Below are 25,755 nucleotides of genomic sequence, written 5' to 3'. Positions count from 1 at the left end.
CAGTGCAGTAAAGAAGCAGACCTCTGATAAAACTAATAGACTCTTCCTTATTTCTACCTGAAAATTTTATTAATGACTTCCAGAAATGTCCCAGTCTTAGCAGTTTCTGCATCTAGAGATCTGTTGTGAACATCACAGGGGCCAATAGACCATAAGAAGCAACACTCTCCTCTGGAGATCCCAAAGGAGCCTGTTCCAACACAGAGTGGACAGAGAACCATTTTGCCCTTCTAACTCAAAGTCACAGGTGTTGCCTGAGTTGATTAAAGAAAGAAAAAGGTCAATAATCACTGTTCTAACAATGAGACTAAAAATAAAAAGAGTGAAGGGTAGCCACCCCATAGCTTTATCCAAAGTCTTGTGAACTCCTGCAGGATGGACTGAGAAGGTCCTAGGAACAAGTCTCCCAAATCCCCAGAAATGCTGTAACCATCACATTTTTTTCTACCCTTTCTAAATTGGTATTGCTGTTTCCATTCAAAGTACTGCTCAGTCAGGAAGAGGCTCCAGGTTTTGGGTAACAAATGGGGATTCCTACCTTAAAATTTTGGCCAGGGTTATCAACTAAACAATGTTGCAAAATAGGTTTGCACATTTGTACATGGACACCCGTGTTTGCATGATTCCAGTTGCAGCACTTGGCAACTGGAGGGCCACTCACAGACAGTAGAGGTGAAACAGTGGAGTAGTCCAGCTACACACACGAGTCACAGTGTACCACCACATAGTCAGAAGATGGACCACCAGTCATTTTATTTACTAGGTTAGATTACAGCCTGTGGCATTGACAGCATACTTCAATTTAAGGGAAGGCAAGTTAATCCTTTTAATCTCTGTGCTAACATGCAACCCCACTGCAAGTGTCCTAAACTCCAGCTGGGCACAGGAAGGCAGACACAACACTGTCCTGCATCTGAGTCTTCAGGCACACACTTCTGCATTCCCCACACTTAATAGGCCCTGCCCTTGCAAGTAAAATAAACCTGCATTATCTGCCTGTCACATTCCCACTGCTTTGTTCAGACCAAGCACCAAGATGTAGGTGTTGTGATATAGTTGTAGGGGACTGTGCAGCTGATTTGCTCCGAATCACACTAGCACAGGGCAGCCACCAACAGTTTTGCAGTTTACAGACACACAGTACAGAAGAGGCAACTTCTGAAACAAAGCCACATGGCTAAACAAAGTTCTCTTATAAAAAGGGAAAACCTAAAAAAGCTACAGAAAATCTTACAGAGTTTTCTGCCCTGTGAGACACAGAAACAGTTACTCCAAATCCCCAGTTTTGTGAAAGACCGAACTGTGTTACTGGAAGCAATGTAATTCTGACTTAAGCCTCCTAATGGTCTCCCCACTTGCCCCCCTTCTCCCACAGTCTCTGAGCACTGAGCACTCAGGACCGTATCCGAAATGTTCCCTTGACTTCAGACCTGAAGCTACATCACAGAACACAGCAGAATATTTTTTTTAAGAAATTATGCCTTTAAAAGCCTTCAAATACTTTTAGTGTTCCATTCCTGCAGGAGAAGAGATTGTTTATTCTACTAGCACGATGCTCTGAAAGATTTTTGTAAGGCTGACAAGAAACTGGAATGCACTACAGCAAAGAGCTTCAAAACTACTAAGCGTTTCTATCTTCACTTCTCATTGGAAAGCTCATTCACGACAGCTAAGTACTCAGATGAATCAAGTCCAAAGCTATTACAAAGCATAATGAGGAAATACTCCAAGTCACCTGAGAACTTTAATTTCAGTGGATAAAGGAGATGCTAATGACTGTCTAACTTGGTTCTGTATCATCCAGTGGTGTGTGATGCTTTTAATGTGAGAACATGCAACAAATAATACAGCACCATATAATTTCTAGAGACCACAGTTCTAATGTTTCTTGGTGCTGCATTCTGCATTCTAAAACCTGTCTGGCTGATGTCAAGTCACACACAAGTTTAAGTCCCTCTTCCCTACCCCCTCAGCCTTTAACAAGTATTACTATGATTTTGTTTTCATTAAAAGCCTCAACAGTATTTATATGTAGCATTCTCCTTCAGCACAGAAGAATGGAGAGTGAAATCAAGCAGCAGACGACTATTCACCACAGAATGAGTAATCATTTATGTTCCAAGCTAAAATAAATGCAAACAGAAAACCAGAAAGCACACTGTTCTAATGTCTTCATTTAGTAACTTACCTTTTTTGTTCATTTCTTTTAAACAAGGGTTTTCTAAAAACATTTTGAACCTTACTCATTTTATTTTTGTTTTCCTTGGAAGCCTGAAGTGAAACATCTATCCTTAAACCTGATGTCTTCACTACTTGCCTTTTCCAGTGGCACGGAAATACTCCTTCACTCCTTATATTCCTTCATTACGTATTCTGGTTTAACCACACAGCTTTTCAAAACAGTCCCCACTATAATGAGCTGTGGCTCTGGATTTACACTCCCCATCACCATCACTTACAGTTACCAATGAACAATTTCACTTCTAAGTACACTCATTTCCCCAACAGCTGAACTGCTCCACAGTTTTCTGTGTTTTTCTTATTATAACTAGCTCCTTCATTTCAATGGCATCACAGTTGAGCTCAAGTCTGAAATGCAATGCTCCAGCTAGTGCTTATTTTTACTCGAGTAATTACAGAAAAAAAAGTTGACACTGACATTTACCAAAATATTTCAGAGCACAAACACCACCCGCTGAGCTGAACACGAAAATTCATGCCTGCTAGTCTTGTTTTTCTCCTCAGACTATGACTGATTTGACTCATGCCTGACTTCAACAAAATTTCCAGATCTTTGCTAGAACTACAGTTGGTAGGAAAAATGCCTAAACATGCAGCTGAATTTCTGCTCCTATGCCATTATGACTTGTCTTTGATGAAAGGATGCAGCAAGACATTCTAGACCATTTCACAGCATTCCATAAGTTTAAAATTTTATATGCTGAAGGAAAATTCTCTACTAATACATCTGAAAGCCTGCAAGAAACTGCTTTCATTTCTTTCGTAGACACCTATGAAAATCCCAGTTTAGTCAATCTGGATGCTTTTTGCTCAACAGTGTTAGCAGTGCAGGAGCACACGTCCTTTGATACCAAAGCTAGAGCAGGAACATGTCCCTGCCTTCCAAGAGTCCCACATGTGATTCAGTTACTGGTCATGACCCCGTTGTTTATTGTATATGTGGATTGTAAGAATTACAGGAATTCTTATAAATCCCAATTAAATAAAAGGTAAAAGAAAAGCCCACCTGTAATCAGACACCATGTAACTGCATGTTAATGGCTTGTTCAGTGCCCTACTGGGACATCTAAGAGTAATGCTACAGCATTATACTCAATTTCAAGAGGTCAGTAGACATTTTTAAATGAATAAAATTCATATAATTACAGTTATGACTACAGCTCATGCCTTATTCACAGCAAGTAAAAAAACCACATACATTGGAGTTTATGTAAATATACTAATGCATACACTATGAAAAAGTAACTCATGTTAATTAAAAATCACCTTAATTTCAAAAGTTTACCAGCAACAGTTACAGTAAGCATTGCAATCTTTCAAAGCAGAATAGAAGTTGTTTACAAGGATCCAGCAGTAATTGATACCCAGCTGCTCAGAGCTGGGCTGCCGACTGAACATGTGAAAGCTGGGCTGAAATCCCCTATTTGATGGCAGTAGGAGTCATGCTGCTCTTTCCTATGAGCTGGAATTTCACCCCAGTCTTTACATTCTTCGTCGGTTATGGTGGAGCAGCCAGAAGATGATGATTAGAGAATAGCTAAGTAGACTCTCAGTTCTAAAAATCCAACCTTCAAGCACCTGTAAGGTCTAGGGGAAGGAGGAAGGGGTTTACTGTTGAGGACTCTCCGTGTGTGGAGACACGAGGCTTGACTCCATTTCAGAAGGCTGATTTATTATTTTAAATATTATATTAAAATGCTACATTAAGACTATACTAAAAGAACAGAGAGATCAGAAGGCTACAACAAGAACAGAACAGAATAGAATAACAAAATCCTGTGACTGCTCACAGCCTTGGCACAGGTGGCTGTGATTGGTCATCAATGGAAAACAATCCACATGGACCAATCACGGATGCACCTGTTGCATTCCACAGCAGCAGATAGTAATTGTTTACCTTTCTCTCCTGAGGCTCCTCAGCTTCTCAGGAGAGGAAAAATCCCAGCAAAGGATTTTTCATAATATCATGGCTACAGTTTATAGTTAAAAGAAGTCTCTCTAAAAATGGGCAAGTGGCCATTTCAGCAACAGAGCTGATGGCAGGACACTGCACTCCATTAGTAGAAGTAAATCTGAGGTTGAGTCCTTGGTGAAGACACCATCATATTGACCTTTAACTAGAAGGGAAGGCAAGCACAGCATGTGAACAAGTTAGCACATGTATGCACACAAGGCATGCCAGGAGCTGAACAATTTCTCTGCATACATAAAAGACCTTGCTAAGAAAAAAAAAATAGCAAAAGTTTTTAGCATTTAAATAATTGCCTACATGAAGTTGATTTCAAATCCAACTTTACACATTCTTGATAAACTGAAAGGGCTCAGCATTGAAGATAAAAAGTTTCTAGCACCAGCTACTGGCTTGAAAGTGAATAATACTTACAAGAGATGAGTCTAGGAAGACATGTCTTTCACTGAGAGTGTTTTAAGGCAATATCCAAAATGACAATATAGTCACTATAGAAACTGCTTCAATGATCCCTGATACTTTACAGCACCTACACAGGTTCCACTGCTGAGGAATGGTAGGAATTAAATTGGTGTCTGTCTTCCTCCTCCCTGCCATGTGCCCTGGAATGCTGGAAATGTCCCAGCATCTGTACATCACTAGTTGACATAAAGCAAGCTAATTTCTTCCTAAAACTCCTAAATCCCTCTGTAGCTGTTTATATTAGCCATATTAGCCACTATCACTGGCAAGGAACGTGGTGAGGAATTGCCATCTTTCCTTATCACTAACCCAATTAAAAAGTTGTTCAGTAAGGTAGCAAGTGTTTACACTATTAATGCAAATGACAAATTTCTGAACATTTCCCAAAAGGGAAACTACTTTAACTGGTCTGGCCAAATGTGCTCCCGCAGCACCCAGCTCAGGATTGGTTTTTCTTCTTTGCTCTCAGGAAAGAGTCAATGTACTAGCATTTCCACCAAGGAGTATTTTAGGAATGGAGACAGTAATTTCTGAATATACACTGTATCTATAAAAGGAAGAGGTAAGCAGTTTGTTCTCCATTTCCATCACTTTGTGGAACTCCATCATCCATTTTTATTAATAGTTATGGCACCCAGCTATGCAGCTAAACAACTGAAGAACATGAAGGATGTTATTGGAATCATTTTTGGCTAAAGACAAGGAGCAGAACTGCATCGCAACCCTACTTTTTCCATGATTTAAAGGCGTGTTAAAATATACCAAGATTTTCAGGAAATCTGTTATTTGGCTTACACAGTAAGCTATGCCTTGTGCACTGTGTTCTAGACAAAGTTGCATTTTAAAATGGTGCACAAAGTTAAGAAACTTTACACGATGCCAGTGAGTAATGTATGCTTTCATAAATACAGTAGTATACATCCTATATACAGACGCTGGATGGAAGACTCCAGGAAGGCTCTTAGCCAGCCATCCACAGAAAGAAGGGAATGAAGATGGTGGGGAGTGTGGTGGAGGGTGCCACACCTAGGCAGACTATAGACGCTAGTCCCACAAGCACCGATGCAAGGACGCTCCTCTGGTCCCGAATAAGAATCTTCACAGTCTCACAGAACTGGGGAAAAAAAAAAAAAAAAGGTGCAAAAGATGAGATTTAAAGAGGAAAGCTTTGGCTGCAGAGCTGGCAATGCCCACTCTCTCGGGACAGAGCAGCGGTTGCTGCCTCAGCTCTCACACAAGCTCCCCGGAGGGAGGGAAAGAGGGAAGAGCTGGACTGGCACCGCATCACCCCCAGCCATCAGCCCCGGTACTGCCTGTGACTCCGGCTACAACCTGTAGCTTCAGAGCATTTTAGAAGCGTATTAATTATTCTACTAATTCAGCTTCGCTTTCCTCGCCTCTTGAAGCCAGCTGAGGCCAGGCTCGCCGCCGTCCCGAGCAGCTCCGCGCCGGCGGCACTGCCCGCCGCGGGAAGAGCGGCGCGGCGGCGGCCGGCCCAGCTCCGGGGAGCGGGCCCGCCGCGGGAAGGGCAGCGCCGCCGCTGGCCGGGCCGTACCTTGTCGGTCTGGAAGCTGACGGGGGCTCCGTATCGGCAGTAGGTGACGAAGTGCTCGCAGTTGTTCCAGAGCAGGCTGTAGGCCGTGGCGCCCACCAGCTTCTCTGCCCGGCGGGCCGCCTCCTCGCTGCCCAGCACCTGGTCCTCGAAGAGCCGGTCCATGTGGTTGACCAGGATGCTGCCGCCGTAAGCGAAGTCCTCCACCGTGTCCACCCGGACGCTGGCCGTCCTGGCGATGACGCCCAGGATTAGCCGCTTGTTGGTCACCACCTGCTGGATCTGCCGACGATCGCCGGTGATGGAGGGCAGGATGTCGGGCATCAAATGGGCGACGCGGTTCTCGCCCAGGTAAATGCCGAAGTGGATGAAGAGGGTGCGGGGCACCTCCAGCAGGTCTCCTCGCTTGAAGCAGCTGGTGTCGTAGTAGCCTGGTGCAGGCGGTGGCGTTTCCCCGGCGGAGCCCGCGGGCAATGGCCGGATGTGGACGAGGAGCATCAGCTTCTCCAGCAGCAGCGAGGCCGCCTGTGGCACCGGGTTCTTCATGGTCGGCGGGGAAACCGTCGGTGCCTCCGAGTCGCTCCTAGCCCCCGGCACCGCTTTTCTAGGCTATCGGCGGGGCGGGGCGGGCACCCGGGCCGGCCCACCGGGTGAGGGGCGTGCGGGGAGCGCCCGCCCCGAGGACCGGCCGGGCTTTACCGGGGGGCGCGGCGGGCACTCTCAGCCGGCCCGGCGTCCCTCGGTCCGGCCGCGGCGGCGGCTCGGCCCTTGGGATGGCGTGGTGCCCGCAGCCTGGAGCCACCCGCAGCTCCGCCCCGTCTACCGCCCGCGCTGCCCAGGTAGAAGCGCACGGAAAAGTGCGAGTAAAACCCTTCACCCGCCCCGGGGAGAGCAGCGAGGGGCTCCCGGGGCCACAGCCGCTTCGTGCACGTTCCCCCCGCCTGCGGGACCTGAGGGGCTCCGGGTGCCCGCCCCGGCAGTCGCGGGCGCCAAGCGGCGACCGGATCGGATCGGGGGGGCCGGGCGGGCTGCCACGGTGCTCGCACGGCGGCGGGACAGGGGAGGGAGCGTCTGTCTTCCCTGAAAGGAAAGAGGTCTCCGAGGGATAGCGGCAAGTCACATTTATAAATTAACTCGCCCCAAAGGTCCGCCAGCTAAGAAAGAGTGGGAAGCGGCGGAACGGCATTCCCGTGCGTTCAGTTTCATGCTAATCCATTATGCAAATGGCTAAATCCTGGCAACGGAGCCCACAAAGGAGCAGCCCTGTCAGGTCAACAATGCCGCCCGATCGGGGCTCGGAAGTTTCACTAACCAAGCAGGGTCCCGCCCCCTCGGGGATGGCGGGATGATGGATGGGGCAGACATTCATTTTACCTGGAAGATGACAGGGCGCGGAGAGTGGCAGGGGAGGTGGCCACGGCTGCAGCCTTTCACCGAGTGCCCCGGCCCGCTGCCACGGATCTTTGTTCGTGCCGCAGCCGCTCCGGCCCGGAGCTGTCGCTCCGGCTGCAGGGGGAAGCTTTCGCTTCTGAGAAACGCGGAACGGGCGGAGGGAGGGGGAAGGAGAAAGGGATATGCGTGTAAGAATGCTGGACAAGTTTGGTGGAGCATCTTCCTTTAAACTCGGGCAAACACTGCAACCTCAGGATGCCAAATACGAAACGGGGAAGCGGGAAGAGAAGCGATGGCGTGTGTAACAGCTTGGCAGCTCTCCACAGGCAAACCGCGTTGAAACAGTAGGTTATTTTTCTCTCCTCAGTTATTTTAAACTATGGAACACGAATGAGACCTCCAGACCACCCCAGAGCTGTAGAATCCCTTTGGTCACACCAGCAAAAAAGAGAAAACGTTCACTATCCCTTTTCTTGCCACTAGCAAACAACTCTGGTATGATTCGGAAGGCAAAGGGCATGCAAAGGACCCAGGCAGGTGAGAGCCTTGTACCCTCACAGATTCTGAACCCAGGTTCAGGATCTTGTAAACATGAAAGCTTATTGATGAACCAACAGCAAAATTTCCCACTTCCTCAGTAAAGACAATATTTCAGGGGAGGGGGTTACCTCACTACTTGTCAGCAAAAGACAATGGTTGGTACCCTTCCGTTTCCTCCTGCTTGGAGCAGAGAGCAACTTCCTGGGAAGCTAAGACTATCCTCACCTTGCTTGCTCTGTAAAGAAAGAGGCCCCCGTAAGCTTTTGTTCACTTGCTGATTACAGGCCAGAGCCTCAGCACTACTAACAGGAGTGATCAGGCCTTTGGGATTTTCTTTGGAGTTTCAGCCAAATTTTTATGCAACAGAAGCTTACCCCTCTCAAGACCCCTACTTCAAATCACATCACTTACAAAAGAGAAAATACCTTTTAGATGTAGCTTATGATGCTTGTACAGGAACCCTGTGGATTAGCCACCAGACACACATGATTATATAATTAAACCAGCATATTTTCAAATCCAGCTGTTAAAAAAACATATTTGAAGGTTTGAGGCTTTTGCTACAAGTAAATAAAAGTAGGGGGAGGAGGAGGAGGAGGAACTTCTTAACTAGTGCATTTTTTTTAATGATGAGGGGAAATTTAAACACCTCATTCTCATAAAGGGTCTCACCCATTTGGTGATGGTCACAGCAGGTGGTCCAGAGCTGGAGGCACAGAATGTTGTCAAGACTCCACAAAAGTCCTGGCACAGAAATGTTCCTGTTTCCCTCCTGTGTGGATAAGCATCATTCCTGCCCTGCACTGCCACCTGAGGACTCCCCCTCTCCCCTTCCCTTAAGCTGTCTAGGGAGTGTCTGAATGATCTTTGCTGAAACAGGTGGTAGTCCTGCAGTTCAGATTTCTCTTCCCTGTCCAAAGGTAGGTAGAGGAATTCAATTAACTCCCTGGCAGATACACTTCCCAATGGGATCTTTCACATGGAGGCAATCTTTGTTTGCTTTCTTCATGCCAGTTAGCTTTAATCCCAAAATCACCAGGGCCCATTTCAAGTAAATCCAGAAAGGAAACCAGGATGAAACCGAAGAAGAGGAATTTCTTCAATGAGAAGGAGACTCAAAGCCTTACTACTGCATGGGAAGGTTTCAAAGTAGTAAGGTGAAAGGTGTGACACTTCTGCTGTGTAATTTCCTCATACCTCAGGGAGTGAAGAGCTTCCTCTCTCCCTCCCCCCAACCACTCACTCACTCACTCTCAAGCCCAGAAACCCCAGTGACAAGCCCAAAAGGCATTACAGAACAGATGGGTCTGTGGAATCCACCCAGGTAATGAATGCTTCGCCACTACCTTGAAATTGTTGTGAGCATTACTGTGTGCAAAGCACTTAATACAACCTATCAATGTAATTCCTGAACGAAACCATTCAGATTCTTGAAAAGCAACTTGCAACCCAACATTTTCTGCTTTCAAACCCAAGGGGCTGCACTTCTATTACTGTTAAACTTCTACAGTGCAATGTACGGTATACTTACCATAATTCTGCATCTGAAAGAGGGAAGAAAACATGTACTTTAATGGAAAAATATCTCTACTGGAGAAGGCAAAACTAAAAATATACATTGTGCATCAAACACTGGCACAACTTCTTGGGTGACTTTTGTACCTTTAGTACACAAATTTAAGTGGGAAAATCACTCTGGAATATTAAATATAAACCTGAAAACATTGAGGAAGTATTTGGACTGTTAAGTGTCATGGAATAACTTAATGATAAAGCCCATGCTTTATTTTTGAGAGTTAGGCTGAGATGCAGTAAGAGAGCTGTGAGAGGTAAGAATGAAGCCTTTGTTCAGGAGTGCAGATGAGCCAAAGCACAAAAACTTAAGTAAGAGGTGTAAGCCAGTTTCCATTACACGGAAACTCCTGTATTAGAAGGAACCTTATTTTATGCACTAGACATTACTATTTCCATCCTGCTCTCACAGCTAACACAGTAGGGAAAAGGCAGGAAAGGCGTGGAGTTGGAAGGTTATGTTCTTGCCTATATGAGGAACAGATCTGGTTTAACAAGCAGGCAAAATGAATTTTTTAACTGACTGAAGTTAAACCAATGCAGACTGCACACATGCTCACCTTTGTGTATATTTTACCAAACCTTTCTCAATTAGTCAAGCTTTACTTTCGGATCATTTGGGACTGCGGAAATAAGCACAGTTTCATGAACTCATAACATGTTAAGGCATTCAAGGAGAATATACCCTCCAAAAATCATTATCCAAAGATGCTAATTTGCAAGAAGAGTATCTGAAAAGAAAAGCCATTTGGTTTAAGCTGGTCTGCTGAAAGAAATAATGGACAGAAAACATGTTTGTGAAGGGTGGTTTAATAGCATCCAAAAGGGCTACTCAAGAGATAAAAAATAACACCTTTGTATTCCCATATCCATCCCATTTGAACACTGTACCATTCCTTTCAGCAAATTACAGCTTCCACTACAGATCTGTAAGTGATCAGCTCTCCAGTAAACAGAATCATTTACTTTTTTGGTTTTTGCATTTAACCAAGACTAGGGACAGGACAGAAAAAATCTGAACAAAGAAGGGAACCAGCAAGACAATGCAAGAAATTGCAGGCAAGTGAAACAACTCCAAAGAAAGAACCTGTGAACTAAGTATCACTCTCTTCCAGTAGAAGAAACCACATAAACAACTAAAACAAATTTATACTTTATAAATGTTCACTTTTATTCAGAAACTTATTGCATACACATTTCCAGAGTCACTTAAGCAGCATATTGAGTAAACTGAAAAAATTTACTGTAGCCTTTCTATCCTTGTAGGTTTGCTACTGAGGTCTATCACTTTTTCTTTTTTACTTCTCTCAGCAGTCTTCCAAATTATTAAGGAGAGTTTTCTAACAAACAACTGTAAACATAATAAAACCTGCATGCCATTTTCACTTTGAAGTTATTAACTTCGCTATTTTTCTGAAATGAAGTGATGACTTATTTTTTACAACCTGACAATCATGTTGTACACATGGACAGTACCTACGACTTGCTCAGGCAATAATTGTTTAGATGGATACAGCATTCATTTATGATGCCTTTAACTGAAATGAACAAAAGCACAGAAAACATGGGAACAATTCACTGCATAGTCCTCATTAGCAAGCAAGAGGCTAGGAAATTAATAACAGTGATAGCACTGGAAATGTAGGAACTAACAGATAGGTTTGGTGACAATTAAAAAAGTAGTTATTTCCATAACTTTGTCTGCTGTTAGTAATGCCTCATTTTGTCAGTACTAAACAATTAATACAATCTCCCCAAAATAAACAAACTGATTAATTTCTGAATATAAAATGCCTGAACACGTGGAGTAATATTTTTACAGCTTCTGCAGAGAAAATACAGTTATCAGAATTTCCATCTTGCTATTGTCCCAGGAAATCTGATACAGATTTTTAAGTCTCTTCTTAATGAGATGAAGTTCAGAGGTATCCCAATTTGAACATGCTAATCATATTGTGCAGGAAGGCAGACGGAGAGGTGATAACTGGGAGTCAGAAGAAAGAATACACTGCATTCAACATGGTTTTTAGTCACAGCAAAGACACCTTTTTGTGGGAAGGGCAATGCAAATGACAGTCAAATAAACTTAATCCAGGCATTACTCTGCTGCACAAATCAAGGATTTAATAGCCTTGAAAGAAAACCACCCAAGCCTGCTTTACCCCTGCCAGGACTGCACCACCACAAGAAGGAGTGAGCAGGCAGACTCCCCTTTCCTCATCTTCAAATTTATTACCACACTAAGATCTGCAATTTACTACTACTCAGTGCTTTCAACTGAAGGATTAATTAGTGAAAGATATTGGAAGATGTAAAAAAAAAGTCTGTCATTAACCAGATAAAGTGCTGGAAGTTTGGTGGATCACCACCAAAGGTCAGCATTTATGACCAGTCACTGTATAACAGTACCAATTATTACTTTTCTTTATTGCCCAGCAGGGAAAACTGTTCCCCAGTACCAGGCAGTGCTGCCTTCCCAGCAGTGCAGAGCAGGTTCCCCAGCCTCACTCAGTGCACAAGACAGACACAGAAGACAGGACAGCAGTCCCAGCAGTTTGCAAATAAAGGATGAGAGAAGGAAAAGAGAGATGGACGGAACAGGAGGTAATTTCCATCTTGAAATAACGATTACCTTGTCTCATAATTAAATGTTATGTTGCAGTTTGATTAATTCTATTTTTCAGGAAATAAATTGATTCTTCATCCACTGTATTAACGAGACAGGAAATGTTATCAGGCACAGACAAAGCTATTAGTCTGGTATTATTCAAAACATTTGCCAATCTGTGCCATATAGCTAAACCTGAGAGACATAACTGTCAAATTTCTACTCTTCAACCTTATAAACAAATCTCATTCAAGAAGCCAGTTCTTGTTTATAACATGTATTTATACCACTTAGTGTTCAAAGCATATATATAAAACACCTGTTATTCTATCAGTGATTTTAAATCAGGAACATTTTTAATCTGGAAATCCAACAGCATCTGTCCAAATGCTTTACCCTGTAAGAAAAAGAACGAAACCAAAATTTTATTTTACTATCTAAATATACCATCTTTTTAAAATAAGGTTTGGTTTGTTTTTTTTTTTAATGGTTTCATGTGAGTGTTTCTCCTATAATCAGGGTTGGAATTATTCTAAGTTTCTTGAGTTTTCAAGCATCCAAATCTGAATAGACTGAACAGTTTATCGACTGCTCAATCTATTTATTTGGTACCTAGTGCTAAAATCAATTAATTTGGGGTTCAATTCTACGTATTCATACATAGCATCACCTTGTTTTGAGAGGAGTCTTCTTGACTATGCTGAGATGATATGCACATGAACATTTCTGAGCCTAAGAGCACAGCTGTGTAAGCCATAGCATTGCTCAGGATCTCATCTTCAGGTTTACATGTTTTATGTATTTAATATTCAGATTATACATTTGCAAAAGAAGATATTACTTTCAGATTCACATAAAATCATCAACACAAAAGACCTCATATCCATCTGCTTTTCATGTTTATACATAATTTATCAGTATTTTAACTATAAAAGGCATAGGCTAAATGAGGAGTTGTCCTACAACATGGTTCCTGTATATACCTGGAAACAATCAGAACTGTCTAGTAAATCTGCATTTTTTAAAATGAGAAAAAAGTTTCTGATATTAAATTCTGAAATTAGTTTCTGATAATTGCTGGTGCATCAAAAAACTGGTAGTCTTCAAATCAGTAATGCTCTTTATGATGTGCTATCCTATTGGTACACATCTTTTTCACCAAATATTCCAAATCCACTTTCTACTTTCCTATGTTGTTTTCAAACCTTACAAAATTAAATAGACAGTATCTATTAACAGGAAATTAAAAGGAAGTGGAGTCAAACCCCAAACGTCACAGTTCCAGCCCAAAAGCTGGTTCTAAAGAGACCCATAAAAGATGACTACATTAAAATGATTGCTTTGATACATGCCTGTGGGTCACTTCTTAGGGAGGCTATACCACCACCACCAAGGGAATTCTTCAGAACAAAATTTAATCCATGGATTCCTGGTAACTCGTATCTGTAGAACAAAAACTGCACATTATTTCTCAGCAGATTTTGGAAGAAACACATGTAGAGAACATCAAACAAAAACCAGCATGCAAAATTTTCATGCTTCTGATCACATCCCACTGCTGAGTCAAGTCCAAAAGGTAACAAGATTAACACAAGGCCTTACCTGCCTTCTTGTTCCTTCCTCTTACTTCAAATTACCAGCCCTTAATAGTTTCAAAGCTGGACCATAAAGTAATCATTCTCCTCTATCAAAAATCACCAATTTCTAATAGGGCTGTTTCTAGAGGTCTTTCTTTCTGTGAGTTAAAGTCCATTATCTGCAAGCCAGAGGTTCAAGATCTGATATGAACTCAAATAACACGATGGGCAAAAGAAAGTATTTGTATTAGCTCCTAGTTCTGGTACTGAAAAGTAAAATCACTTAATTCCTGGAACTCACTTTTGCTAACAAATGCTTCCAGCTAATTGGAAAGACACCCTCTTCATTACTGAGAAACATCTATGAGTCACTACATCAACTCTTAGGATGAACAGATAACTTTACGGCAAATTCAAATCAGAGCTTTCCTGGAGCCATGTACTTTGTTCAGATAAAACTTTATTTTAGTGTGACAGCCTATGTTTCTGTTCCATCGCCACTGTAAGCATTTTTCCATCCTTGCTTTTGACTGGTGCAGTTCCAATTTGGAAACTTCTGTAGCAGTTTGGCAAATGGCTCTGTGGTTTCCTATTGTTTCATATTCCATAAATAGATCTACAGTATATTTCCATTTGCCTCTCCTTGCAGTGTTTTGCTATCTTCTTTCTATTGTTGGTGTTTTTTGGTTTTGCTTACCTCCAATATTTTCTTCATCTAAGTACCTGTTAGCTTTGCTTTCATTCCATAGGAAAGAATTTAAATCAGAACATCATCAAGCCATGAGGAATCAACAGAGAAACATGATATCCAATTTAAATCCTGCTTCCTCCAACATCGCTTATTCTTTAGTCACCTACCCAATCTTCATCTGTTTGGGACAGATTCTTTACATCTTTCTCCTAATATAGGTGCAATTTCTTGCAGTGCTCTTACACTGCTGATTCTGTCACTTTGAGGTTTATCTCTTTCAGCTCCTTTTGAGCACTGTGAAAACCATGGCTGTTGCTGGTGCTCACAGCCCTGTCTGCCCTTTTATCTTGGGCGTATGACCTAAACCTCTTGTGGAAAGAGAAGATTCTGCTGAGCAGTGTGGCAATCACTTCAGTTCTTGTTCTGGAAAGCAAGAAGTCATTGGAGTGTTTGTGTCTGTCTCCCAGGCAAAAAGTTTAGTAAGTTCCTTCAACTTTTTTATTACTGCATTCTACTTTAGTATTAGAACTATCAGATTTTATTAAGAAAAAAAATTGGTGTCTGCATTCTGCTACCCTTTCTCAAAAACTAGTTGACAGGCACCATTATCATGCTTGAAGCCAAATCCACTGGGAAGGCAGGAAAAGTAGATTAATCCACCAGTGCTCTATTAGACAACACAAATATGAAGAATAAAGCAATTCTACAATAAGTTACCTACCTAATTTACTAAATTTAATACCATAATCAACTATATATCACAACCCCACCAAATTTTCTGAAAAACTAAATAAAAATTTCCAGTCACCACATACCATGAAAGCAAGAGATCTACCAAAGCAAAGCACTACACTATGAATGTTACTCCAAAAAGCTGACAAAGATCTCCAAGCAGCAAAGAATTCACAACTGGAAGAGGTCTTCTCAAGAACTAGACTGATGGAATTTTGATTCCTAATATCTCATCTCTCAAAAGAATGTCATGAAAATCAATCATGAAAAACAAATCAGGAGAGAAACTGAAGAGCATATAAATGCAGAAACAAGTAAGTGGAAGAATTTCATTTCACTTTCTGCAGTAATTTTGGCAGAGAAAATATGTAATACAAGCAACAGATCTTAATTTGGAACACTGTAACATGGCATATTCATTGTATTTACTTTGAGAAAATATTTACAGTGGAGTAATATAGCTAAAATGAGAATTACAAAATAATATATGATGGCCAGCATCTTCACTATTTTAAGTCTTGTCTGTAGCATCTGAGCATCCAAAATATTTCCACAAAGAAAATAAACTTGTGCAATAAAAGGAAGAAAAACCATTATAACAATTATAATAGTCTTAAGCAGCAACAATACCTTGACTAAAATGCTGGCAGGCATTTACTCAGCATAATTAAACAATTTAAGCTTAATTAACTGAGATCTAAAGGAACAAAAATATCTAATTGTACCACTTAAATGTTTTAAGAGCTGCTTTTAAAAAACACAGAAAACAAATAAACCTTTCAAAGAACACTATCTGTGACAAAAACCAGTAAGACAAGGAGTATTCACTGTTCTAGCTGAAATCCTTTGCTTATGCACAACGGAGAACTACTTTCTTTAAAGTGCTGTCCATAATATTCAAAGAAGTAAGGTCTTTTGGTGAATCTCCCATTAAAAAGCATGGAAATAATAACGATATAAAATTATTTAATGCATTTAAATCAAGGAAAAGACAGGATTCTTTTCATCGCAGGAAAGCAGGAGCCAAGTCCATAGGCTTAAAGAAGTGTTTGCAGATGAGATATACTGTAGAGAAATACTTATTTTTCCTAACAAATGTATGTAAAAAAAAAAAAAAACAAACATCTAGAAGGATCAGCATCCACATTTCTTGTTCTTCAGCTCTTGGTGAAAACATCACATAGGAAGAAATCAGATGTCAATTTTTAATATTTCTGAGCATTGAAATGTTATATATATGTACATTACATATACCACATTTCAGAAGATGAAAATAGTAAAATCTTATAGGATAGATTTACTGTCCTTCTTAAAAGACTGACCCAGTACCACTGCACAGAAAGTTTCTTGTTCTGCATCTTCAGATACTTGGATCTGTTAAGAATGTACTCCAGCACTCTACTCTGGGAAGCAATCACCTGAGGATTGAAAGACCATCTTTTTCTATTATTTTACCTGCAGATCTGGAAATTCATGAGTTTTCAGTGTCCTCTACCAAAATAATCCCACCTTTTCTCTGTTTAGTACACCTGTTTAATGCCTCTAGTGAGAAAGCATGAAAGGCAGCTGGTTAACAGACTGTTCTGTAGCGAGTAAGAGCCACGGTTGGTATGCTTACAGTAGCAAAGCTAATACATAGTTTTTAACTACTCACTATTTAAATAAAGGAAATGAAGGAAAATCAGACAGTAAGAAAACTCTTTTTAATGACAGTTAAAACTAAAAAATAAACAAGTAATTAAAAAAGAAACTACACAATCTGAAGCACATGAGCATAATCCTTATAATCCTAAATATTTCCACAAAAGGTCTTAATTCTTTTTCCCCAGTAGCTTTCCAATTCACTCACAGAGCTCCATTATCATATCATTAAAGGAAGCCAAAACCACAGATAATCTAATCAGTCAAATTAATTTGGCTACATCCAAACAGAGCAACTTTTATTTATGAACATAAACAGCATTATAAGGAATGCCAATGAATCCATTTCTAGAACAATCATTAGGAGGAATAACGTTGTTTATTTCTTTTCATCTCTGCTCTGTTTCCAAGGAAATTCAATTACAATTCTTAGTATCACAACTTATTAGATACACAGATTTGTTAGCACTTCTGAAACAGTGAGTGAGATCTGCACTGAGCTGCTTATGAAGACAGAACCAGCACTTACAATTCAAAGATCAGGGGTTAAAATAACTCCAAGCTCTCTGAGCTTTGAGCTGTACCTTTCTGACTCAAGCTTTCTGAACAAACAAAAAGACAGCCAACAGTTTATCCACTACCCATGGAAATACATAAAGGATTTTAGCAAAATCTCCTTATGTGCAGCACAAATGACTTTGTATCAGAACATAAGTTTTGAAGTTTTAGGAGACTGAATATTTTGTGACAGTATTCAGCTTTTACTTGTTTTCAAAGAGATAAAAAGGTTTAAAATCTGTTGACTGTTACACTGCACATCCTTAGGAGAGTGAGCTTCATTACCTCATGCTACAACAAGAACAGTGTATGTTTCATTCAGTCCCTAGGAAGCATCAGCCATACCACAAAAATAGGAATGTAACGTTATGTTGTCTGCTGGCAGAGGATATTCTTTAGTAGGTGAGTAGCACATAAAAGTGTCCTGTTTAGGAGGTATTCTCTTTCAGATTTTAACAGAAATTAGCTATGTTTTTTCTTTAAATTCTGGCTTGGTATATATGGCACAAAAATGGGTGAGAGTGAAGTACTAGAAGGAATACTTTATCTAAAGTGAGTGAACTTCATAAATATTAAAATACTTTACAGAAACAGGGACAGTATGAGGCCCATTTCTGATGGATCATCAGGTAAGTTTGGGCTCCAGGCTACTGTGTGAATGTCTTTCAGGTAGTGTTTTACAGATTTCTAACTCGCAGTTCAGCACTGGCTCAGAGGCTTGGGATGCTTCGGTTACTAAGGCTCCTGCAGATCCCAAATGGTGTAAAACCAGTGGAAAGATAAATTTCTCAAAGGGCATTGTAAGCTATTTCTAGTCAGTAAATACATTCTGTACTGGAACAAAACAAAGGAACAGCCCCAACACTGCTATGCTAATTCTGAGAATTTAAATGCCTCTGCTAAACCGATTCACGGCCTTTGTCCAGCTTCGAGAGAGGCCCAAGTTCGTGTTCTCAGTGACTATACTCAAGCTGTTATTTAAAAAGGCAAAGGAAGATACATTAAAAAAACCAAAGAAAATACATATAAGTTTGCAATATTTGTATTAACATATTTTAAGATAACTTCTGATACCATCATGTATCTACCATACAACTCTGGGCTGAGCAGCAAGCTACTCACCTTGTTACTAGTTCTTCTTCTGGTTTCTCATGCTCTAAAAGGTGTTGAAAGTAATTCTCCAGGGCTTGAGCAGTTAAAGTTTTCTTTAGGTATGGATAGTAGAGGGGATGCCGTGCTATCACACCTGTTAGGCATTAACTGGCATTAGATGAAATAGGAACTGTTAAAACAAATTCGTAGTTATCCTTTCAAAACCAATTTGAGGTCCTCTGCTTAACTGAAACTGTAAATATGGATCCCCTTTAATGAGCTCCTGAATAAAAACCACAACAGCATGACAGCTCTCCCTCTGTCAGTACAGATGTAGGGAGGAGCACGACACCAAAGAATGCTAAGTTATCGCTAAGTGATGACTGGATTTTTTTTCTGCTACAAACAGCCCCTGCCACTGAAAAGACACCTAAAGAACAACAACATCACAACAAACAACCCACAGGCTTCCCTTAAATGGTTTGCAAGACTTAGATATTTAAGTAATCACAATTAACCACAACAAGGAATGATCAGTGATCAAAGGTTTGGTCCTTGCCCCACCTCTTGCACGGGATTCTGACATAAGTATGACAAATCACAATTACATTTTTATTGCTGTAAATATGCTTTATAAGCTTCAGCTAATTTTATGCTGAAGCTGAGGTTCCAGAGCAGGATCAGGAAAACAACTTTGTATCACTGGGACCTTTCTATCTGGACTTAAACTAGAGGTTAAGTTTGTTGTTGTTAGTGTTGTTCCTTAGAAAAGCAGCAGTGTCTTTGTATATGAAGCAGTCTATTACATATATATCATTCATGACTTGGCAATGCTATGCTGCAACAGTGGTCAATCACAGAGAAAGAAAAAGAAAAAAAAGGAAAAAAGGAAAAAAATAAATCAACATTGCTTCATTCTTCAACCCAAAAAAACCCCCCTAGTTTCACAAACAAGGACATGAACACTATATTCCTGAATACAAATGAACAAAATTCACCAGTTTTAGCACAGCAGCTAATAGCAAATCAAATCCCAAACGCACCTTTAATTCATACTGAGCTTTGAACACCACATGCTCTCATCTTCCAACAAGTAAGAGAGCCAATTGTTGCATGCAGAAGTAAGGAACAGAAGGAATTATTAAACAATGCAAGAAGCAGCACAATCAATGCAAAGAGACTGCATACTGAAATATACCATTTGCATTAGCAATATAATAAAAACATTCTTGTACGTATGAGAACAACTTTAGTATTTCCTAATACTGTCAATGTTTTAGCCATAGACGTGTTACAAAATTAATCTATGAAAATATTATACATGATCAAACAATCAAGAAATTATATTATGTGACATACATACATGAAGGAGTAGCAACCAATATGTAAAAGAAACCTTAAAAAGACATTTCTTAACTTCTGGAAGCTCAATTTTCCAACCCTAAACAAAAACCTTTCTTTTTAGCATGACATGCTAGTATTTTTTCTTAGTACTTCAGATTACAGCAGCTGCTAATCAGAAAACTACAGATATTTCATTAGTGAAATCCATATTCAGTACGTATTCTCTTTAGTTTCAGCACAATTATAAAGAAGGTCAAGTGATGTTTAAAAAAGTAAAGACTAGCACTTGATATGTAAGTCTTATGTGAAAATGTTACATCACTTCAGAAAGCAAAAGAATGAAAAATACCTATGTTTGCAGAATTGCCTTTGTCTCCACTTCTAGTATAGGCAAGATCTTCTAAGCGGTAAGTATGTGGACCACTTGGCAGATCTGCACAACATAAAAATGAATTAATTTTAAAGGTTCTACAAATAATTGCATATTTTGAAGGAGTAAATGTCAGTTTAAGTGCATGTTTTTTGCATTGTTTGCAGTACTCTAAAAACATTTCCAATCCTTCTCACAGGAGCACCTAGAGAAAAAGAGGCAAGACTGGGAGGCCAGTATTAGGAAGAACAGGAGGAATCAACTATCTCCCAAATCCTTTTTACTTTTTTACAGCCAGGTGCTGTACCAGACATCCCCTCTTCCATGACCTTTCAATATGACTTCCATCTTGGCCTTAGGAATGCAGTACCTCTGAAGGAGGGATAACAGCTGCTTGTCCTTTCTTGACTAGCCAGTAACTTTTGCCCCCTTAACACACAGATGCCTTCTTCCAGTGCAGGTGGAAAATACCTGCAGTTGCTCTTGTCCTGACTGAACAGACATTACAGAATTACCTGCTAATGCCTGTAGAAAAGAGTAACAAATTCCTTTTCAAGACAACACATCTCTCACTTGCATTTGCACTATACAGCTTCTAATCCAGCTGCATAGAAGAAACCTAAGATTTCTTTTTCAAATTACTAGTTTTGAAAATATCTTAGTATCATGTAAAAAAATGTATGCTTCCTAGGAAGCCAGTCTTCATTTTCTATCCTGTCAATGTCTGAGGATTGGCTGTTCAAGGAACAGGGAGGTTGTTGCACTTCACTGAACAAAGTTCATACGAAATATTTTTATCCATCTATGTATCAAAAAGCAAACCCACTCCTGTCCAAATCCAGAAACTTAATATTGTGAGATTGACACAGTATATACCTGAGGTTTGACAGTTAAGTTACATAGCACAGACCTCTTGCAACTGTTGATTCTGAGAGTGAGTAGGCTGTCACCATCTACTTCCTGCTCTCTAAAGTGAGAGATGAAGCACCCACTTTGCTAACGAGTTTGAGTTATTCACTGATCACAGCATAACACTGAAACTTGAAGCATGGGCTAAATCCAAGCTTTAGACAGCAAGAATCAAGTAATTTTCAGTAAGTTTTGCTTCTGATCCAACTTTCCTACGGCTGTATAAACTCTCCTGGACTCCTTGGCTTTTCAATCTCATCATCAGTAACAGGCTGACCTCCACTCCTGACTCACAGCAAACTTCTTATCTCCCAGTTCTTCTCTCCTCTGTGCCCTGTCTTTTTTTCCATCCTTCTGGATGCAGTTGGTGGTTCTCCCCCTCTCTCTGCTCCTGGGACACCAGTAGGGGGAATATGCAGGGCAGGGAGTGACAGCCTTCCTGCTTCGTGGCAGCTTCTGGTGCAACTGCTGCTGATGGCAGCCAGAAGAAGCAAGTCACAAACATCCTGAATTTAAAGGAACTGAATATACAAGGTCTTGTAAACCAATTATGCTGCACTAATTTCATGTTGCAATGCACAATGCAGTTTAAAAATACATCAGTCTGTCCCTTTTGTACTATTATTGCTTCTGCTGAGAATACCAAACTATTTAGGTTGATTTTTTTCCCCCCTTTTTAAATTTTGTTTTAATTTTAGGGAATACGAGACCCAGTATTAAAGATCTTATGCTCCAAATGCTGGCCTGAGGCATCACTTAGAGCATAGTGCACCTACTATGCAGGCATGAGTAGATATGTAGTCTGTGAAATGCATTAGGTGATCAGGTAAACTCAGCCCCAGCCTAATCATCCTTACCTTCAACTCATTTCTGCCCACAGAAAATTGCTGAGAAAGATGTGAGCCAGGCTGACCTGGGTAAGAGAGAAACAATGTCCAAATCCTACTGGCTGCAGTTTGCACTGACCCTGTCGGTGGCAGTGGCAGCTGGACAGATCCCTCAAATCCATTTGGGTACGAGGTAGGAGATATATTGGATAACAAAAATGCCTCAATATGACATGACACCATTTGTACAGTGTATTTGTGTTTGGTTGAAGCAGATCAGTCAACACTCACAAGAGGAGCTCTGCTGGCACATGTGAGTGGCAATAACAGGGAAAACAATAAGGAAGAACTAGGGGCTCACCACAGCAACCTCTTCTACTGGCACACCTGCATCAGAAAATCTTCCCACAACCTGCCCGAACAACTTATGAGCACTGAACTGCTTTAAGTAAGACCTAAAGTTTTATAATATATATTGGGTCACTGCAAAAGGTGAGCTGCAAGAGTGATTACAGCTCAGCCTGGCACGATGGCTCCTCAGTGGTAGAAAGTCAAGGTAACATGAAATTTGAAGAGGTTAAAACATACAGTGAAAAAGAGGAACATAGAAGGTTTTGAGCTTGAAGCTCACAATCTTTTCCACATTCACTTGCAAGCAGAAGTGTGCCAGAAATGTTTAAAGGTGCATTTATTTAACTGGGTAATATTATTTGTGATTAAACATCTCCATTGAGAGGGGGTCTGAAAGTCCAGCTAAAGCTCATTGTTCATTTTGGATACAACTACCGCACTTCATACACTACAGAAATCACATTAGTTTTAATAATTTCATTCCATACACAATTCAAGACGAAATGTAGTGCTTTATCAAAGGCTGAAATTTTACAATATCTGAATCACATAAGTTATAGAAATCTTTTCTCCATCAGATGTTTTACAGTCTCTGACAATCTCCCTTTAAACAAAACCAGTTCAAGTCAGTGTTTCTGGTGTTATCATTTATTATTACCCTGATTTATCTTTCATGATCTGTTTATCAGGAAATTGTTTTCATTTACTAAACATCTTAAACAAATCTACGAAAGAATTCCCTTCAAAGCTAGGGAAAATGGTAAATACAAATTCCACCCTCCCAGAAGCACATCTAGCACATATTTTAAATCCATTTTCACATATTTCTCTTATCTATTCAACGACAACTAACAGTCCCTCACCCTTGAGATAACCATGAAACCAAGAAAAATACTTTCCTCCTTTTTAAATGCTTACAGAAAATGCTTTTGCAGAAGCTATTCCTTTTACAGTCTAACTCATTTGTCTTTTCTCATCCATGCTGTCCTACATTAAACCACAGAAGTAGGTAAGTATTTAGTCACATGCAGAAAACATTTATATTTACAACCAAGGGCAAAAGTTTAGATGCTTCTCAGGGGAGACAACCAGAGCAGTTCTGCTGTCTCTCAGAAGTGGGGTTTTGCCTGAAAGAAAGCCTGAAGTATTCAGTAGTTAACTGCTGGTGTCAGGCACCACAAAGTTTTCTCAAGTTATAAAAAGGCAGTAGGGAGTCCAACAGCTTTTTGCTTCTCCCATATTTAGCACTGTAGTCACCTTGAAAAAAAACCCAAACCCAGGACTTTTGTTAACCCTTTCATTAATGCAAAACAATGACTTCCTATTCCTTAACTTGCCCAGTCTGATGCTGCAAACACCCTGCTGCCCTCCTGAGAACTCCCAGGGAGCTGAAAGATGCTGGTGAGACATCAGATTTCCAACTGAGCTGAAGAGCTGAAATCTACTTAAGAACTTAAAATTGTTTCTACACGGCACAAATCATTCTATTGAAGAGATGTTTTAATAGATGGGGAAAATGAAGACATGCATGGTAATCAGGCTTCCACTATCAGTGGCTTTCAAATGGCAATAAACACAAAGTCATGTATGTATTTCAAAATTTCTCTGTGTGATACAAACATTCCCTACTAACTCATATTAGTTGTTACACAGTTCTATTGCTAGCTTTGAGAAAACACTGCTCACCTTTATCTGGAGTCCAGAGTAAACCTTAACATATAAATGCCTTAATAGCATTAATTTTTAAAGTATACACAGACTTTAATACCTGAATTACTCTTTCACCAACAGTATTATTTTCAGAAATGTTTCTAACTTGTAATTTTTAGGTAGAGTCACCTGATTCAGATTTTCAAATACCTAGCCACAGCTTTAAATTAATTCTCTCAGTTCTTTGGCAAGCAGAAATAAGATAATGAAGACTGTATGGACCAAAAGGGAATGATGGAGCATGCTATACTCTAAGAAATACGGTATATAATTCAGCCATTAGAAATAACAAATTTTCAGGTGTCCAGCACTTTCAATAATTGCTTGTATAAGCAACTCTGATTTAACACTTCCTTTTCATTGCAGACATCGTGACCTGCTCCATCCAGCTCACCGGTCAGCCCTTCTCAAAGTTCTTTTCTTTCTCAGAGAATTTGGTTAGACAAGTCTAGCAACAGCACAGCAACTATCACGCTGGATATTACCCCAGTATGGTTTCTTTTGAAGTCACTGGTTCCAGGTTGATCCCGTTCTTGTTGATTTTGTGAAGGCTGCCACATGGAACAGGAGTGAATTTTAATTATGTAAGTTCTGTGAGTCCATAAGTATTGTTTGTCTGTCCTCTATTCTAAACGCTATTTTGATGTAACTATTCCCAAGATTCACAAAAACTAAGATTACAGTATACTTTGAAACCACGTTTCAACTTTAAGCCAGTTTTACACGATCTTCAGTTTATTTAAGGCTTAGAGGTTTTTAATAAAAATTTACTTCCATACTTGTTATAGTCTCAAGTATGTATTATACTGCATGACACTTCCAAGAAAACAGTTTGTGCTTTGTAACAGCCATAAAAATGTATCACATAAGGAGGCAAAATGTATTTCACAGACAAAATCCAACATGATTGACCAGGATAAAGATAGCAAATGATAAATTCACAAGTAGAAAGATGAACATACCTGTCAATTCACTGCTAATCTTGGGTAGATCAAATGAAACCACCTCATCTGATGTAAATGTGAGATCCTCCTCAAATACCTCAACATGCTGCCCATTTAAAAATAGGTTGACCTGTACAAAGAACACAGATTTTTCAAACAGTCAAATCAGAAATCCATCACAATGTGAATAAATAAAGCATATTCCTAATTAAGTACTGATCTAGTACACTTCCAGTAATAGCTTTACGGATAACGCTCTGTTGCTCCCTTTTAAAAGGTCACAATACAATAACAATTCATTATAAACCCAAAAGAAATCTTTGTTTAGGGAAAAAAAAAGGGTATAAAAACCCCAAAGGAATTCTCCATCCAGTCTGGTAATTTTTTAAAGGAAGACAAATCTATTTCCATCTCACTCTATATACTGCAACACTGCATGGAACTTTGTGTCACAACTCTTGACAGTTGAATCCCAAAACTTGAACATTTCCATCTTTTCCATGATGCAACCCCCTTTTATTCTTAATGTTGCTGTCTGTATTATAGACAAACACAATACAATCTCTGCATTCTGTGTTCATCTTCAAATATATTTTGTGAAATCTGCTAAAAAAATACATAAATACAGGAATTTTGGGCTTGGTTGTTGCTCAGTAGCAACACTTAGAGTAGA

At 40.2% G+C, this 25,755-nt stretch overlaps 2 protein-coding genes across 4 annotated transcripts in view; both read right to left on the bottom strand.

Annotated features, from left to right (window-relative positions):
* Window positions 1-5,633: 5,633 nt before the first annotated feature.
* Window positions 5,634-6,770, bottom strand: LRAT (lecithin retinol acyltransferase). Its single transcript, XM_041395756.1, has 2 exons — window positions 6,228-6,770; window positions 5,634-5,786 (listed from the first exon to the last, which is right to left on the bottom strand). Exons 1-2 carry the CDS (start codon window positions 6,768-6,770, stop codon window positions 5,634-5,636), a joined length of 696 nt encoding a protein of 231 aa, XP_041251690.1.
* A 4,108-nt stretch (window positions 6,771-10,878) lies between these two features.
* The window catches only part of LOC121331360, a 57,680-nt gene continuing 42,803 nt past the window's right edge, over window positions 10,879-25,755 (bottom strand). For 2 of the 3 annotated variants that reach the window (XM_041395714.1, XM_041395715.1), the window contains exons 15-19: window positions 25,101-25,212; window positions 20,321-20,404; window positions 18,658-18,781; window positions 13,689-13,779; window positions 10,879-12,733 (exon numbers count right to left, since the gene is read on the bottom strand). In XM_041395714.1, the coding sequence (XP_041251648.1) occupies window positions 12,659-12,733; window positions 13,689-13,779; window positions 18,658-18,781; window positions 20,321-20,404; window positions 25,101-25,212 (486 nt within the window). In that variant the 3' untranslated portion in view covers window positions 10,879-12,658. Of the gene's footprint in view, window positions 12,734-13,688; window positions 13,780-18,657; window positions 18,782-19,670; window positions 19,711-20,320; window positions 20,405-25,100; window positions 25,213-25,755 lie in introns of those variants that run through there. The other variant, XM_041395716.1, reaches the window with a different exon arrangement.

Source organism: Onychostruthus taczanowskii, unplaced genomic scaffold (genome assembly GCF_017590055.1).
Source record: "Onychostruthus taczanowskii isolate IOZ18803 unplaced genomic scaffold, ASM1759005v1 scaffold12, whole genome shotgun sequence".
NCBI classification, from domain to species: Eukaryota; Metazoa; Chordata; class Aves; order Passeriformes; family Passeridae; genus Onychostruthus; species Onychostruthus taczanowskii.
Note: the sequence above shows the minus strand (reverse complement) of the source record. Positions and strands in the feature narration are given on the sequence as shown.

Bases quoted from the DNA above. Each gene is read 5' to 3' on its own strand.
- LRAT (XM_041395756.1), bottom strand. From the start codon at position 6,770: ATGAAGAACCCGGTGCCACAGGCGGCCTCGCTGCTGCTGGAGAAGCTG. The intron at 5,787-6,227 runs GTACGGCCCGGC...TTTTTTCCCCAG, and splicing joins TCAGCTTCCAGACCGACAAG to TTCTGTGAGACTGTGAAGAT.